Source organism: Podarcis liolepis, assembly GCF_965112155.1.
Source record: "Podarcis liolepis genome assembly, chromosome: 9".
NCBI lineage: Eukaryota > Metazoa > Chordata > Lepidosauria > Squamata > Lacertidae > Podarcis > Podarcis liolepis.
In genome coordinates, this window is record NC_139564.1 from 39,815,489 (window position 1) to 39,833,597 (window position 18,109).

Below are 18,109 nucleotides of genomic sequence, written 5' to 3' on the forward strand. Positions count from 1 at the left end.
TTCAGATGTGCCAGAAGTTGGGTGTGGTAAGGGGATGAGAGTGACTCTAGGGAGGAATATTGTACAGAGGTCCCACAGAGCAGCATACTTCTATAGAGCATTAGCAGAATGGGCAAGTAACAGAATGATTCAGAAAACCGAGATTTGTACCTGGGAATAAAGTTGAGAAAGCCACTGAAAAGCAAATCTGGTTCATATCTTTATCAAATCTTGTTGAGGGTATTTAAGGGGATTTACCAGGGCTGAGGGGAACACCATAAGTCAGCTCTCTCTCTCTCTCTCTCTCTCTCGCTCTCACTCTCTCTCTCCCCCCCTTTAAAAAAACTAACAAACCACACATAGTTTTCTTGTAGAAATAAGCATCCATACCAAAGGAAATCAGTGCCTATTCCACCAGTCAGGGCAGTGATTGCTAGTCAACTGAAATGTAAGTTGTATTTCTGGCAAAAAAAGGGGAAATAAAAAAAACCTACTTAGTTGATCAGCCTATGCAATGCTGGGAAATGTAGCAGGGTGTTAACTGTGTTTCTTAACTCTGCCATACTGCTGGGTGGCAGAATGCTACCTTTGCAACTTTCCTTATTTCTGTAAGTTAGCATGTAAGGTTCTGACTTTTAATATGAAAGCAGAATACATGCAGTGAGAAGCCTGGACTCACAGACTTCTATGATTTCAGCCCTGGTGTGGACAAATTAGGATGCAGCTGTAGGATTCATTTATACAATCAAATCTCGGTTCTTGAACGGCTCTGTTTTCAAACTTTTCAGCTCCTGAATGCAAAAAACCCAGAAGTAAATGCTCCGGTTTTCGAACATTTTTCGGAACCTGAATGTGTGACGCGGCTTCCGCTTGAATGCAAGAAGCTCTTGCAACCAATTGGAAGCCACTCCTCGGTTGTCAAACGTTTCGGAAGTTGAACGGTCTCCCAAAACGGATTATGTTCAACAACTGAGGTTTGACTATATCCTCATTTTACTGTGGTGTAGTATTTCTTGAACTACTCAGCCATAATTAGACATTATGTTGAGAAAATCTTAGCTACACTAACATACCACAGACATGCCAATGCTATTGCTACCAGAGGTAATGGCAAACCCTGGGCTAGAGATGCTTGTCTCCTTTAATTTTCATTATTATTATTATTATTATTATTATTATTATTATTATTATTAGCTTTTCACCATGAGGTCCCAGGATTGGTCAGCACAGTGTAAAATACAACATTGAAAACAGTTTAAAACAAATTGCAATCACAACTAGAGTGGGTTCTTGTTTCACCATAATTGTTTATATTGAGGTTTGTAAATCCACTTGAAACCATTTCCTATTTTGATTAACCAACAAGTCATGAACCATAGTTTATCAGTTCAGATATTTCAGAAATCCAAAGTTAAATTTAGTTAATAGCTTGTCTAAATTGAGCCTTACGTCTTAGTCAAATGTAATGCTGCACATTGTTTGACATTATGTGCATGAACCTAGAACTCTGCACTCCCTCCTTCCCCTGACACATGGCAAGTCCCTACCTCTGATACATGTTTGTCTTGGGGTTTGTCCCAGCTTACAAACCAAGCTTGATCCTAGTCTACAGGCAAGTGCAAATTACAGTTTACTTGTATGTATAAAATTGCAAGCTATAGTTTGCTGCAAATAAGGATTGAAGAAGAAAGCAGAAGCATGTAGTCTGTAGTTTCTAAGGGTTTGTTTTGGCAACATCTAACTATAGCCTGCCATAATGTCTAAATGTAAACTTCTAAAAAACTTTTTAATTTTTTTTAAGGTAAAATAGTTCCCAATTTGGGGAATGGAGGGAGTTGGGTTTTTTTAACCATTTCAAATACCTTCTGAATTTGATGCAAATCTCTGACATTTGTGTTCATTTTGGAATTGCTCAATCATCCCTTGCTCCCAGGTCCTCTTTCTCAAATCTTCCCATAACTGTGGGTCAGTTGCATGGAGGACTGGCAACAGTAAATACCTTAGGCTTAGGACCTGGGCATACCAGCAGTTCCCTTTGTTGTCACTGAGCAGCGGAGGAAATGTAGCTTGCTGTGTGAAAACTCAAAATCTGGGGCATCTGCTGTCCCCTCCTTAACCAGGTTAAATTGGGGGGAAGAAGCAGTGGGATCCAAATTCTTGTCTAAGCCTTAATTCATGCTGTATCAGACCCAGGTTGGTTCTGAATGGAGCCCTGGGGACTTTGTGGCACTAAGTTGTGCTTGATACCACACATTTTCCTAACATGCTGTTAGGGCTAGCTCAGTTTATTGATGAGGACAATGATAATAGAAAGCCGTTTGCTAGAAACTGTTACGTTTTATTATCATCTCATAACTATATTCACCAAATTTGGCTTGTTGAGTAAACTGTTGCAAGAAGTGGCTTCTATATGTAAGGTATCCCAAACTTAAGAGATATTCTCTAAGGCAGAAATTATAAAACTCTGTCCTAAATGTCCTAAACACATTTATTTAGAATGCAGTTGCATTGAACTTGATGGAACTCGTTTCATTCTTAAGCCTTCCAAATGGCAGAGGGATACTTGAAGTCAAAGCAAATCCTTTAGGAAAGAAATTAGATATAAGTACTATATTGACCCAATCAAGGTGCATTCTAGACCACAAGTTATATTGCCCTCTCCAGTTCCTAATAGAAACCACTTTGTCTTTGTAAACCATTGGTATATAGCAGGCACATCCAACTCCCAAGAGACTGCGAACTACTCCCAGTAGAGCCAAAGTTGTTGACCTTTTTTTAGGGGGGGACGAAGCCAAAGACCTTTTTTAGGGGGGGGGGACAAAGCTTCTTTTAGGGAGGAATAGCAAAGCATGTTAGCTTTATTTTTTTGGGGGGGGGGACACCGTTCACCTATAACAACAATGTTTTCTAACTCGTTGGCAAAATACCCATTTGACACAACAAAGGAAAAGAGCAGTGGGGGGGGGCGGGAACTTTCACTCCATTGTTTATCACTACTGCCGATCTATAGGGATCCCGCGGTGCACCACAGTCATCCAGGGATCGATCTACTGGTTGGACACCCCTGGCATATAGCACCTGGTTCACAAATGTAAGTGAAATGTATGATGCAGACTGCAAAGCTGTACTGTGTTAAGTCATCATAATAGAATCTCATGACACCATAAACTAGATTCTAGGCTGTCAAATGCCTTGTTATAGAGGAGCTTGATATGTTGTTATAATGCCTACAAGTTCGTTTATCTGGGATCTTTACATGGATTTCCCTTTTTATTCAAACATTTCTAAGGACTTGAAGCACTCAATACCAGCTGGACTTGGTCTGTCTGAAACCCAAATTACATCACATGGCTTTGACAGTACCAAAGAGGGAATCATTGAAGCTGGACCATTTCAAGGTAAGTAATTACTGATTAACTAAGAATATTTACTACAAATACATTAATGATAGAAAAGGGATTCTATGTAGTATTCATTGTTACTCATTTGTATGTTTAAAAAAAAAAAGCACTTTGGCCGGAGAATATGTCTATTCGCAATTCATTCAATGAATTTGTACATGAAAAACTCTGCTGAGTTCTAAAGGCTAGTTCATGGTGGTGGTGGTGAGATAAATAAATGGTCAGTATACACAAAAGGGCTTGCCCTGTGGAGCAGCCCCCATAATGGAGCTGCCTCTGTTTCAAAGCAGCCCTAACATGAAATGTTGATGTACAAGTTTCAGTCTAGTTTCTCTAGTATTTTCTGTACATGTAATGTGTTGATCGAATAAGGATGGATTTTCATGGTGTATGTCCCATTTTCAGGTCCCTCGTCATTACCCATGTCACCTGTTGTATCTCCTAGCAGCGCAGCTGCTAGCAGACTGGCTGAACAAGGGAGTGATTTAATTATGCCGAAAGGTATTCAGAGGTTTAAGCAGATAACACTCTGGCTTATACAATACTAACTCCCAAGTTAGCAGATAATTCGTTATGATTCCTTTACTTGCTATTGCTAAGCATAACAGCTGCTTTTTCATGGTTCTGTCACTTGGCAAAGTAACCAGTGCATTTTTCTTTCTGTATACTATCTTTCTTTACTATTAAACATGATCAAACAAATATTATCATCAGGAGAATGATTTGAGGAATGACCTTGCTACTGCAGTTTTCTCTTGTAGTGGTAGTAGTGTTCCATTATAACAGGAATATATAATTTCCAAGGCTATACCATGGACTGCTTGGCTTTGATCAAGTTAGTCTAGTGTTGGTACTTCGTTCTGAAAGGGTAGAGTATTTCCCAGGTCTATTGTACAAGGCAGCCTCCCCCATCCAGGTGCCATCCAGATGTTTTGGACACCTCCCATCATTCTTGGACATTGGCCATGCCAGCTGCGGCTGATGGCAGTTTAGCCCAAAACCCATTTAGGACATCAGGTTGGGGAAGGCTTTTGTGTGTAGGGTATTCTGCAGACATTATTTGAGATATGATGAAGTTGAGAGTATGTGTCAGTGATCAGCACTGAAATCTCTAAATGTACCTGAGACCTTCATGTTTTAGCCTTTTAAAAATTAAATTCATGCATGGTTGGAATTGTGAACATATTTTAAAGGTTATAGAAAGCACTTGCTATCCAGTAATTGTATGAGCCACTTAGAATGAATTGATAATACTTTGGTTTACAGCAATTTAAAATCTGCTTGCTTGTGGCTCTGCTGGATCATCTGTAGAAATCAAATGAATTGATACCTTCCTAAAGTTGCTATTGGTTGTTAATGTTTAGGTCATAGCCCAAACATGTTCCTACTGGATTGTTAGCTTTCACATAGCAAACATCTCAGGTTGCAGCTTTTAGAATTGCAGGAGCTGGTGTGCTTCTTCTCAACATGCTCTATCCTGTATACTAAAATAACATCATCTGTGGGAGTCAACACCATCCTGACAGTTCATCTTTGTACTAGCAAGCTGCAATGCCACACACTTTTTTTTAAGTTAGCTATGAGTATTGCTATGAAGGAACATATCATAAAACTGGTATAGGTGAGGCATATGTTGCAATTTGGAATGTTTTCCAACAATTCTGTGCTTGTTTTTGGTGGGTGTTTGTAAAAAGAGCAGACTTTATGCACTCCCTATCTGCAGTTCAATGCCACTAAATATAGAGTGCTGATGGTAACATTTTAAAATTCACAGCCTTGGTTGCAATTCTTTTACTAACTTCTACTTATGGTTGGGTTCCACTGCTCTCTTAATTTTGAAGGTCATGGTAAAAAATCGTTTCAAAATTATTGAGATGCCTAACTGAATCATTGCATGAATTTGGGATAATAATTCTGATTTGGAATATGGTGCACTGAAAAAGCCTTCTGGTTGATGAAACTGCAATGTGGCTGCTTTCTCTCCTCTACCTTGCAGTGTATTTGTAGTCATCACTAGAGTCACTTTAGAAGCACTGTGTGATTCTTCACACATGTCTTCTGAGCATAAAAACATCTGAAAGGGGTGATTCATCACGTGCAAACACATGGTAGGCACATCCTAGGTTCACCACAGCTCACATGGTGGACATACTGGAAAGACATCTGCTTTAAAAAATTGGAAGCCTTCTTGAGTAATGGGGTGCTATAGAAGTAAGATGGGGTTGGAAGGAAGAGTGAGCAGCACTCAAGCATGCTGTACAGGTATTTAACTGTCAGAGCTATCTATCTATCTATCTATCTATCTATCTATCTATCTATCTATCCATCTATCTGTTTGTTTGTATATTAGTTATAGGGAAATTAATTCTGTCTGCATATCTTTTTAAAAGTGAGATGACATAGTTACTATGTCATGTAGATGTCCTCTTGTGACTTGATCTTGTTCCTCTCAACTCTGAAACAAGTCCCATAGAGTTCAGCAGACTGGCTTCCAGTTAAATGTGTGTAGGCTTGTAACCATAACTGCTATGCAGATATTTAAAAGAACAAGTCTTCATAAGCTTTACTGCAACACATGCCTTTAGTGAAAATACAAGATGCTGCATATTTTCCACATGCTGAGAGAATTGTTAATTCATCAGTGTACTTGGACATTAGTTCATATTGTGAACAATGCAACAGCTGGCAAATGCAGTAATTAATTGAGTCTGCTTTGTAGCATTTTCTAATATCCTGTCCGTATTGGATAATTTGTCAAAGTATTTTAAAGCTTCTTAATTAAGATCTCCAAATTACTGACTATTGTAACTTAAATCCAAATACCCAAGCAATCTTGTTCTTTAAGGTTCACCATAATATTAACACAGAGATTAGTGTGCTATTCACTTCAGAATGAAGCGGGAAATGCTTTACTTTGTAGCCTTCTGTTTAAGTGGCACACTTCAGCATGCCTATTTACATCTGGTTTCTAAACAGGCAATCTAAGAATGCAGCAGAAAAGTGGACCAGTTGTGCTAGCAGAGGAGGCGAAGAACCCAGCCATGGAAAAGCTGGAGCTTGTAAGAAGATGGAGCCTAAATACTTACAAGGTTTGTATTTCATAGTTGCAGTTTAGATCCCACAGATGCAAGCTAAGCATTCTCTCTTGGCCTGTTGGCTAAGAGGAAGCACTGTTTCCAATACTTCACATGTAAAAGGATTTGGCATTTTACCAGAATTAGAAGTCTTAAGAGACTGACGTGCATTTTGAAAATTTAATCTCCTTCTGCTACAGTGACCTCTTGGGATGAAGAGAGGCTTTTGGAATAGTGACATGTAATAAGAACCTAATTTGTTTTTCTAAAATTTACTTCTTCAAGATTATTTTGAGTACTGTGTGAACTTCTTAATAAAGTGGGCTATTAAGTAATTGCTTTGAAGTTATTTGAATTGGTCATCTAATAGAACTGCTGAAATTGGCAAGAAATGCAACACGTGTGTAAGATTTACACACAATAAGATCTCTAATTTCATTGTTATGTGTGCTGCTCATTATGTAGTCGGTAGATTTTAGATTGGAAAGGAAGGGGCAGTGTGTGTTTTAATGGTGCTGTATTGTGCTTAGGGTGTATAATTTATTACGTCATTTTGCAGCATATTCCCAGTGAAATTAATATTCACACCTTTAATCTGGAATATACTCTTGTTTACTAGGACAAGACTCTGCCCTACCTATAAAGACTGCTTATACTGCTACAGCTATATATGTACTTAAAATAGAAAACAAACTATTTTTGCTTCTGAGTTATGTTTTTTCTTACTAGCATAATTATACTAAAGGCAGCGGGAGGTATTCTTCCAAACCTGGGAAGGATATTTTATTTATTTACACCATTTGTATACCACTTAATATACAAAAATGTATCTTAGCGGTGTACAGTAAACTAAAACAGCACCAACAAACGTTACAAAAATACCAGGGAAACCATTCATATAGCTTACTAATAAATAAAGACTGCTATAAATTCCTTCTTCTGACACATTTCTTCCTTGAGCACCTCTCAGTCGCCTGGCTCTCACCCATGGCCCAAACAAACTCACTGATTACTCCAAAAATCTCACATCAAAGAAGGTCCGTAGAAACTGGCGACATCACCGTAGTTTCCAACTTTAGGCACCAAGGAAACGCTAGGATGCCAAACTTTTTCAGCTTAGGAAAATGTAGTATAAGTAACCATTAATGGATTTCTTCCTCATATAGCTAGTTCAAAGACACATTACATCTTTCCCATATGTATGTGCGCCTCACATGGAGAAACTTAATGTGCCTGTCTATACCTATTCATAGATGAGCTCATTTATAAATGAGTGACAAAATGTGTCCATGGGCTGACTGTTACCTTGCCCTCAGCTTTGTGCACCTCACTTCTGCATGCTGACATAGCATGTTAAGGCTGATTTGCATGCATTATTTCAACAAAGTTCAGGCTCACATGCTTAGATTCCCTCCCTCATTTTCTGATTCACAGCAATTACAGTATATAAATGCCACTTTCAACATGGGAGTGGCTAACTGGCTATATCCGTGATCCATGACTTCCACATTGTTTTTTTCCATTTACATGTATACCTATTGAAAGTTAGAATTTCTTTCAATGCGGAATCAGGAAATTGTATTGTGTGTGAAGTGGGCCATATGGAACTTGGTAATTTTAAGCAGGGTTGTGAATTGGCTCCCTGCTCTCAGAGTCTATTATGTGCATCCCAAATCATTCTGTGCTTTCATGTTTGATCTTTTTTGTTGATGGAAAATTTTAAGAATTATGATTGTTTCAAAACTTGCTGCTGTATTTGCTCTTGATCATGTTTTCTGTTTATCTGCTCACCGTTTGGCTGCCTCATCAGTTGCTGAGGACAGTATTCCTCGTTAAAGTTCCTGCAACTTTTTAAAAAAATGCAGTGGTTTCTTTCTTCACATTTCATTGTGGCCCTGTGCTTGGTTTACTATTCAGAATATTGGTGAGTTTCTTTGTGTGTTACAGCATATTTACTTAAGCCCACACAGAAGATTGACTAATACTAAAATCTGCTCTCTATTTTTCAGGATGAATTGAAATCTTTTTAATGAGCTTTTTCAGTCTCGAATGGCTACATAGCAGCAGTAACCCAAAATGACACTTTTACCCTTTAATCTGAAAAATACACTTGTTCTTTTTTCACATACAGAACCAGTATGAATTGTACTAGCTTGCTCTAATTGGCTTTTCACAGAGTTAAGTGAGTGGAATACATACTACAGGGATCACAGATCTACTTTTTAGAGTTATAGATCAACATTTGAATCACTAGTGTGGTGTACTCAGTATTTTAATATAATTTTTGGAGTCCTAAACAGGCTACGAATTGTGAAGAAAGCTTTTTGGGTGTGTTTTATTTATTTAGCAAAATATTTATACTGCCTGATTGTAAGAAAATTGTAATTTTACACTTTGTTTTGCAAACTTTGCAGTGTACTCGCCAGATTATCTCTGAGAAGCTGGGTCGAGGCTCACGAACAGTAGATTTGGAATTGGAAGCTCAAATAGAAATACTGAGGGATAACAAAAAGAAGTACGAGAACGTCCTGAAATTGGCACAAACATTGTCCACACAGCTTTTCCAGATGGTGAATACCCAAAGACAGCTGGGAGATACATTTGCAGACTTGAGTTTGAAATCATTAGAACTCCATGTAAGCATTTAATTGCAATAGAAAAATAGTAAAGTTACAGGAAAATTGGAAATGCCTCCATTTGTTTAGTCTAATTTTTAGTACGATTGCCTGATAACAGATAGCATAATTTAAAAAAAGAGAACAGCATGAATTGTTGCCTTGCATGTTAATCACTAGCTTTCTCGCTCAGTGGGGCGGGGGAGCCTTTTTTACTTATCAGGTCAGATCACCTGGTGTTACAACTATTTCAGTGGACACCATCTCCCTGCCTAGAGAAAAGAAAGGGGATGGACAACTGAAATTGCAGCTAAAATGGAGCAAAAGTATCCCTGACCAGGAAGGGAGTTCGCATTGAAATCCACAGCAGGGTTCAACTCCTTGTGCATCCTGATTTCTGCAGGGTTCAAATATGCAAGCTAGTTCCTGGGGTGGGGGGGGTGGGGAACCTAGCTCATGCACTTGAGCCCCACAGGATTAAACTTGCCAGACAAGAGCCGATGTGCAGATATTTTGGTCCTGCATTCCCTAGGGGTTGGCTGTGTAAGCAGCTGATCCAACCATGTGTCCACCTGCCCCACATCTAACATCACATGACATCAGTTGTGAGCCATGTGGGAATGGTTTTGGCAAATGGCTTCACAAGCCAAGTGGGGAGGCCTGGTAGCCCAAATCTGGCACATAGGCTGGGGTTCCCCATGCCTGCTCTAGCTAATCTCTGCACATTTGTTTCAATTTTTGCAATAAGCTAATTTAGGGCAGAAGCTGTACCTATTTGTGCTTAAGGTTAAGCCATGGTTTCTTATACAAACCGTGAGTTATTCCACAGATGATCAGACAACAGTTTCTCCAAAACTTGCTTTGTTTTTCAGCTAGTTTTGCCTTGTGCCTTTGTAGTTTGGTGAGCATTTGGGATGCAGTAGCCCAACTAGCCAATAATGCTTGAGTGTTTGTGCATTACACTAAGCCATAGTTAAAACAAATCAAGTTCATAAGCTAAAAATAAACCATGGCTTCAGATGATGATTTGCTGGAAGTAAATGAACCATAATTAAACCACTGGGTATGATTTGCACGTATTAGCTAAGCCATGGATTAATAAAATTACCGTAGTGTTATGTACAAACAGGACACCACAATTTTTACCCATAGAAAAGCCATTCATTCCACTTTTAAAATGATTATAGACTTGTGGCATATAGAATAAAGTTCTTACAAATTGAGAATTCAATTTTGTGAGAGAAGCTAATCAGTAAGCTAACACAGGCTATTTTAAGGCTTTGAAGTCTCTTGATTGCTATGAATAGTGTCAATAATTTGGCGTTTAATAAATAATGGAAAGTTACAGTTACAGATAGGTAGCCGTGTTGGTCTGCCATAGTCAAAATAAACAAATTCCTTCCAGTAGCACCTTAAAGACCAACTAAGTTAGTTCTTGGTATGAGCTTTCGTGTGCATGCACACTTCTTCAGATAATGGAAAGTTAAGCATTCAAAAACACTGTTATATTTCCAATCTCTTAACAGGAGGAATTTGGATACAATGCAGATACTCAGAAACTTCTTGCTAAAAACGGTGAAACTCTACTTGGGGCAATTAACTTTTTTATTGCTAGTGTGAACACTTTGGTGAACAAAACTATTGAGGACACGTTAATAACCGTGAAACAATATGAAAGTGCCAGGTAATGGATTATACAATATTATCTGATGTCTTCCTGAAGTATGTAGTTTTAACACATAGGCTAGTTGTTTGTTGAATTTTGAGTTCAGATATCATTAAGACATACTGTCCACAGAAACAAATTCAAATATACAGTCTGAGGCATTTTTACCCCGCTGTTTAGCCCGAAAGCCCTCACCAGCTTACATGAGATCAATAGCAAACAAAGCAGTCCCTGCCCTTGGGCTTAAGACATGACATAAAAGGAAACAGGGATGTGGAGGACATGTGAAAACTACCCAACTGATGCACCAGTTACAAATTTATAAGTATGTCAGGAAACCATATTATGTAGCTACAGCCTTTTTCATACCTTTTCTTTCTGGTCCTTTTCCACTGCTGAAGAAGCAAGCTGCTGTTCATCTTCGAAATTAATCTATTTGAGGGTGTGAGTTGATGTGGGGAACATTTCAGAGAAAGATCTGGCTATGCCATAGTTTCCAGTACTTGCTTGTAAATGACTTTATTTTTATCTTACTCATTTAATATATACCACTCTGTACTGAAGACAGTCTCTATACAGTTTACAAAATAACAATTACAAGACAAGACAAGACAATAAATACTGATAAATTACCATATAATTCACTGCCATAAAACATTTTTAAAAAAGCAGCAAAGCTACAGATTTTGAGACATCTTTATATAGAGTTCAGCCTCCCTCTTGCCAAGGCACATTCCGACTCACAAAATGAAACACTTACCCCGTTAACACATACACATCACACACACATTCTGCCTGTATTTATATAAATCATACATCACCTACTACTCATTCAGTACCACACACACATCCACCAGTACACACAATCACTCTCCCACTCAGTCACAACCGCTATCACCCGTCACTCCTTCCACTCAACAAAAATGTACTGCAGAAGCACCAGGAGACAATGAAACCATTCACTGACAGAACCACATAAATGACACTACACATTGCCACCCATCCGTCACTCAGAGATTCGCTGTTACTGATAGCAATCTGGCTCTCACCCGGATTGCTCTGTCTCACCCAAAGATGTGTTGAACTGCACACACCCCTCCCTGGTACTTCTTTCTGTCACCAAAGGGCCCTCAGACAATTAAACCCATGCAAGAGGCATTCCAAAAGGCAAAACTTGAAGGAGGGGCGCTCAGCCTTGCTGGTTCTGTAGCTCTCTGAGTGGATGGCAGTCATTAGCTGGTTCCACACTTCCTCTGCAGTTCTGCTCCAACAAAATGACTCCCAGGGCACCCAGTTGCAAAGTCATAAAAAAGTCAGTATCTCCCTCATAGAGTGCTATAGTCTCATTGACGAGGGGAAGGGTAGAGATCAGTCAAGGGTGGAAATGCCATCCATTATTGCTTTAAAATATTCTAAAGCAAGGGTGGGAAACCTGTAGCCCACAGGCCAAGGTTGGCCTCCTAGACCTCTCTATTTGGCCTGCTGAGCCATTTTCCCTAAACCACATTGGAGCAGGTATCAACATGCCTACAAAGTAATAATTAGGAGCTTAAAGTTTGCTATTGATTTTTCCTCTACTGGAGAAAGGTGCGCTCCCGCCACTTGTTGGGTGCACCTTGCTCATACAGCACCAAAGGTTTGCCTTGAAACGCTGTTAAAATGAAGCTTGTTCTTTGCATTTTAGCAACAGTTTCAAGGCAGACTGCTTGGTGCTATAGGAGCAGCAAAGCCCCACATACTGTGGTTCCCAAGTGCCCAACAACCAACTGGCTGTGGGGTGCTTAGGAAGTGCTGTGCAATGGACTTTCATGGATGGGACAGCCCACCTGCCAGTCTTCAATCATAATGAAGTCAGGTGATTGACAGATGGGTTGTACTATCAAAGCTGGCCCATGTGGTTTGGTCAGATAAAGATATGGCTCATCAAGCCAAAAAACGATTGCCACCCGTGTTCTGTAGCTTACAGTATTGCAAAATACCCTGCATGCTCCCATGAGCATTATTGTTGAAACCTGCAATATGAATGCTATCTGATCTCCCCTGCTCATTTATAACCAATTCCTACCAGGCACAGAAAGTGGAACTATTTGTAAGAGGCTCCAGATGACAAAATAAAAGATTTTAGCTTCCCCCATATTATCATACATTTGTAATCTTTTGAAAACATCTGTTACATGTATTGGTGAGACCCAGGGTAGTGTGAGAAGAGCAATAGATTGCTGTTAAGTAAGCAGACAGACTTATTGGTTATCACTCTGTGATTACTTCGGTCCATGTCATATTCCCAAATGGGAGCCTTTGTTCCCTTTTTCTGATTGCAAGAACTGATACCTGGGTTACTTGCGTGGACAGGGATGATATGTAAGCCTTTAAAATGGGGGGCAGAATTATATGTGTTTCTATTGCTCCATGGAAATATGCACAGGTCATTTTAATTCTTTCTTCTTCTCAGGGTTGAATATGATGCTTATCGCACAGATCTAGAGGAGCTGAATCTTGGCCCACGAGATGCAAACACATTGCCAAAAATTGAGCAGTCGCAACAACTATTCCAAATACATAAGGAGAAATATGACAAAATGCGCAATGATGTATCAGTTAAATTGAAGTTTTTGGAGGAAAACAAGGTAAGGAACTGCATTACTTCCTAATTTGCTATATACTTGAAATTCAACTTTGCATTATCAGCTATATATTAGATCACGCAGTCTATTGAATTTGATTATTTCTGTCTCTTTTCTAAACTATTTAAACTTCTGGCAGGTAAGTCCTAGAATAGATTTGAGTAAGAGCATTAAATCAGATTCTTTTTCTATTCTTAACTCCTTTTTGTTTTTCTTGTTTGTGCGTAGCACGACACCTTAAAATTATTTCAGTGCCATATTGACAACAAGGGGTTGATAATGTACCTGACTATTCATGAGGACCCTTGGAGCCCTTGAAGACAGATAAAATCAGGGCTCAACTGATTATAAAAGTTCACCACTGTAAAGGGAGGAGTGGAACGCTAACCCTGCTGGTAATTTTGGCTGCTGAGCTACAGTGACATGGACACAAGTTTCAACCCCTGCCACTGATCGATAGTCTAGCAGAAGTATGTGATGAGCAGCCACAACAATTAACAGTCCTGCTTTACTGCAAGGGAAAGTGTGACACATACACGCCTTCTAGAGGTGATATTAGCCCCCTCAGTTCTGAAATAGTTGTCATATTTGGTGAAATTAAAATGATTTATTGTCTGGCAAGCATAAGTTTTGCCAGCACTCTTCCCTTCCTAGAACTGCTTTTGTTTTGAGTTCCAAATTAGATTGCAAATTCATTTTTTATCTGAAGCTTGAGATGTCGTCTAACGTTGTATGCTTACTTGCTTCAGTTTTTGGAGAAAAGCTCAGAACATGAACTGAATGTTTCTCTTTCTGACATTAGTGTATTACTGGAAACCAAACTCTGTAATTTTGGGTGGTTGGTCAGTGTTTGCTGGCCAATATCATTGAGTTCCAGTTGCAGTACTACCATTAGTAGACCTCTGTTTCCTGACCAAATATGTCATTTTGGCTAAATATGTGGAATGTAACAGCTATAGCTATTCTTGTTAACATATAAGTAGTGTCGATTGCTGTCAGAATTGGAGTACAATGAACTTCTATACAAAAAGGGGCCAAGACTTTTTTTTATTCTCTATTTGACAAGTAGCTGCGTTGGGCAAAGGCAAACCTCCCAAAAGATTTATTTCATGTGTAATAGCCCACTGATTAAAAGTGCTAGTTTGAAGCAGTAGGACAACTATATAATGAGCCACTATCTGACTGGTTAATAGTTCTATTTGCACCATGTTAAGCCGCAATTTGGTACCTACCACATTGAAGGTACATATATGTACTTCTAAGACAGTTCCATATTTATACCTGTTGTGTTGGCTCCTTACAGGGAAATGAGTGGCAAAAGCTGTGTGCAAGCTGTGACTGATGTGCGTGGGTTGAAAGGAGGGGAAGGTGGAGACTTCATCCTATGGACTGAATGCGGTTCTGTAATATTTGCCAGATAGTCAGTTTACTTGAAATGCTGCAGGTTTCCCCTTTGCATCATTTTCAGAAATTTGCTAAGGATAGTAATTTGAAGGTCAATAATTCTTATGTTGATTGTCTTTGAATTCTGTCACAATGACTTCATTAGCTATAGACACCCTAAGGGGAAGGAGGTTTGGCAGCCATTCAGATGTTAAGATAAATTGATATCTTTGCTCTCTTCACAAAAAATAAAAAGCTGTACTGACAATGTGCAGTGATAAGTGTCTGTAAGATGTCAAAAACTCTTTTGACAGTTAGTAGCACTACCTGTTATTCTAGCCTAGTCTATGTTTGCACAGATTGCACCTTATTAAATGTAACCAACAATATCCACTCTTGTATAGATCTCTGCACATTTTGAGTAGCAGAATATTCTGAAATGTCATCCACATCTGGTGTAAATAGTTTTGCAATGACGCAATCTGTGGCAGTGATGGAAGGTCCTGCTAGGATCAGCATGCTTCTGTTTGCACACTAGTGCTTCCATAAGTGCCTCATATAGTATTTATTCACTGTGGGGAACAGCAAATTCTGGTAAGTTCCCCTTGGTTTTGAGCCACATGCAGGCAAAAGTCAGAGGAATTTATGGCACCCAAATTAGGGGGGGGCATTTTCTCTTGGAAATCACTCTTCTTGATTTTGTCTTTTTGTAACCATGAAGCACTACTTATGTCTGTGGATTAGTTTTGGACATAGCAGTCCCCTCTTCCTTCTCTTCCATACACACAAGAAAAAGATCTAAAATTTCTTCTGCTTTAGAGCATGCATGGAGAATCTCCAGCCTGTGGGCATAGTTTGACCTGGCATGGATCCCAGTATGGCTGTTTTCCCCAAGCTACGCCCTCCTGCACCACACCTGACATCATGTGGGGTTGGTAGAAATGTAGCAGCCAAGGAACAATTGGGAGCCTTAAAGTCCTTCCGGTCGTTCCTTGGCAAGGAATGCTCACTGTTGGTGCCAATCATTTGATCAGCAGTAACAGCATACAGAAAGCTAGATTTCAGGGGACAGGATTTTAGCCTTCTCCCAGCTTTCCTCAGGGACATACCTGCTATTTGTGATTCAAAGCTAATGATTCAAAGTTGTGGCTAAGAAGAAGGCTTTAAATATTTGATACTGAAAGATAGAGGAATATAGGAATATAAATAATTGCCTGAAAATAATTTTGCAGGCCTCTGGATTGTAGTGAAATCCACTTCTTCATGGGAAGATTTGAGGGAACATAATTGTTTTGCAATATCCTGTTTTTGCACTGCGTTGATCTTAGAAGGGTGTGTGGGAGCTATGGGACCTATAATTTTCTCCCTTAAGTTGCTGAGTTCTATACTATACACTCCTTTAAAGCACCTGCGTCTCCAAGAAATAAATGTAAAGTGTTAAAACTTCAGGACAATGGAACTTCCAGAAGATCTGTCATCTTAAATAACTATATGTGGCATGGCACACAGATCTTTTAGTTTGAGGTTACTTCAATAATTCAAAAATGCATTTAAAAGCCTTTGCTGTCTTCTAATGATGGCATTAATAAACGATAAAGCTACAGTTATAGCAACATTCATAAAAATGTGCTCTGTCCCGTACATTCTCAACAGTTCTGAACATTTTGAACACAAGCTAGTTTTATAGATGTGCATTTAGCGTTCAAATAGTAAATGAAAAAAGCATACATTGTTCCTTGTTGCCACTTCCCTTTTTATAGAAAGTATTCAGATATGATGGGTTGTATCCTATGCTTGCACTACAGAACTTTCAGTTTTGCTCCTTCCCTGCACCCCCCAAAAAAAAACATTTCTGGGGGACCTCCAACGTTTGGAATACGATTTTGGGGGCTTTTATGCTTTCTTTTACGTCAGTGTTGCTCTATTGGTATGTGTGAGTATTGCTGACTATTATGGGCTGCCATTAAAAGTATTGTGAATTATAAGCGAATACATAAATCTAACTCAAAACACTTGATTTTAAAATTCTGTTTAGTCAGTAAAATACAGCAATGTCTAGATGTGCTGTCTGAGTATTGTAATCAGATGTTCATATTATTTTAAGTGTGTCCATCCCACATAGTTCACCCACAAAGTCTGATTTCCCAGCCTTTAGTTGTAAACACCCAAAAGACTGAATAATAGAAGAAGTGAACAATGAACAAATAGTTGCCATACAGCACTGATGCCTTTTTTCACACTGACTTTTATTTTGATGTGTTGCAAGATTGCCACTCTATATTTTTGCTTATTAAAGGGAAGGAATATCAATTGAGATCGTATTTGTTTGCCTTGTAGCAAAAGTTGCTGCAGGGAGCCCAAATGGTAACTGCTACAGTTAACTGATGTAGCATATTTCCAGACGTTCTGGAGCAGGCATAGGCAAACTCGTCCCTCCAGATGTTTGGGACTACAACTCCCATCATCCCTGATGTTAGCTAGGGATGATGGGAGTTGTAGTCCCAAAACATCTGGAGGGACGAGTTTGCCTATGCCTGTTCTGGAGGGATAGTCATGTTTAGCAAAGCTATTGTAGCAAAACTAAAAAAAGACTTGTAACACTTCAAAAACTAACAAATTTATTATGGCTTAAGTTGTGGATCAGATTCATAGAAGTTTTTGTCCTAAGCTAGAAGATGTGTGGGGAGGGGGAGAGAGAGAGAGAGGTAGGTAGTTCTGGAGGAAACAAAAGTCAGTTTTGCAGAGGTGAAATAATAACAGAAAAGGATGATAGTACTGCTAAATTTTAAGAATATCCACGGATCAAAATTGAGTATGTATGTGAAAAGATGAAGCAGACGCCTCTCTTATAGGAGTCCACAACTTTTATTTTACTAGTCTCCTTCAGGGGTTTCCATCCATTCAGTCATCTGCAGCATTTGTTCTGCTCTTCTGGACATATCTGATAGAAATTCATTCTTACTGTTTTCACCTGAATGGTGTCCATTGTCCCTCCTGGACACTTAGATTGGAATATTGGCTGAAGTGTTTTTCAGCAATGTCCTGTGAAGAAAGTGGCAGTCCATTCCCCTTTTTTGTTATTTATAATTAAAAACCACTCATCTATATGTAGCATCATTTGAATTATGTGCTTTGTGCTGTTGTCATTTTGAAGAATGTCTGCAGAAGTAGAATGTTTGGCCTACCTCCTGATGATGGTAGCTTGTTGGAAGATACTTGACATAATCCAGGGTGTGCTGTGGCTTAAGAATGTAGGATTTTTTAAACTCTGAAGCTCCAAAATTTTTGGGTACTCTCTTTGCCTCCATACACTGCACTCTTGTTTTCCTCTCATATCAACAGCTACTGATTCCACATCTGCACAGCT

The 18,109-nt window shown here is 39.1% G+C and overlaps 1 protein-coding gene across 6 annotated transcripts in view; it reads left to right on the forward strand.

Moving 5' to 3' along the window:
• ARFIP1 (ARF interacting protein 1) overlaps positions 1-18,109 on the forward strand; it is a 37,429-nt gene that overhangs the window by 17,776 nt on the left and 1,544 nt on the right. For 3 of the 6 annotated variants that reach the window (XM_083520101.1, XM_083520103.1, XM_083520100.1), the window contains 6 exons: positions 3,269-3,377; positions 3,786-3,881; positions 6,357-6,469; positions 8,869-9,090; positions 10,596-10,753; positions 13,188-13,362. In XM_083520101.1, coding sequence (XP_083376227.1) covers positions 3,269-3,377; positions 3,786-3,881; positions 6,357-6,469; positions 8,869-9,090; positions 10,596-10,753; positions 13,188-13,362 — 873 coding nt within the window. The remainder of the gene's footprint in view (positions 1-3,268; positions 3,378-3,785; positions 3,882-6,356; positions 6,470-8,868; positions 9,091-10,595; positions 10,754-13,187; positions 13,363-18,109) is intronic. The other 3 variants (XM_083520104.1, XM_083520105.1, XM_083520102.1) reach the window with 1 other exon arrangement.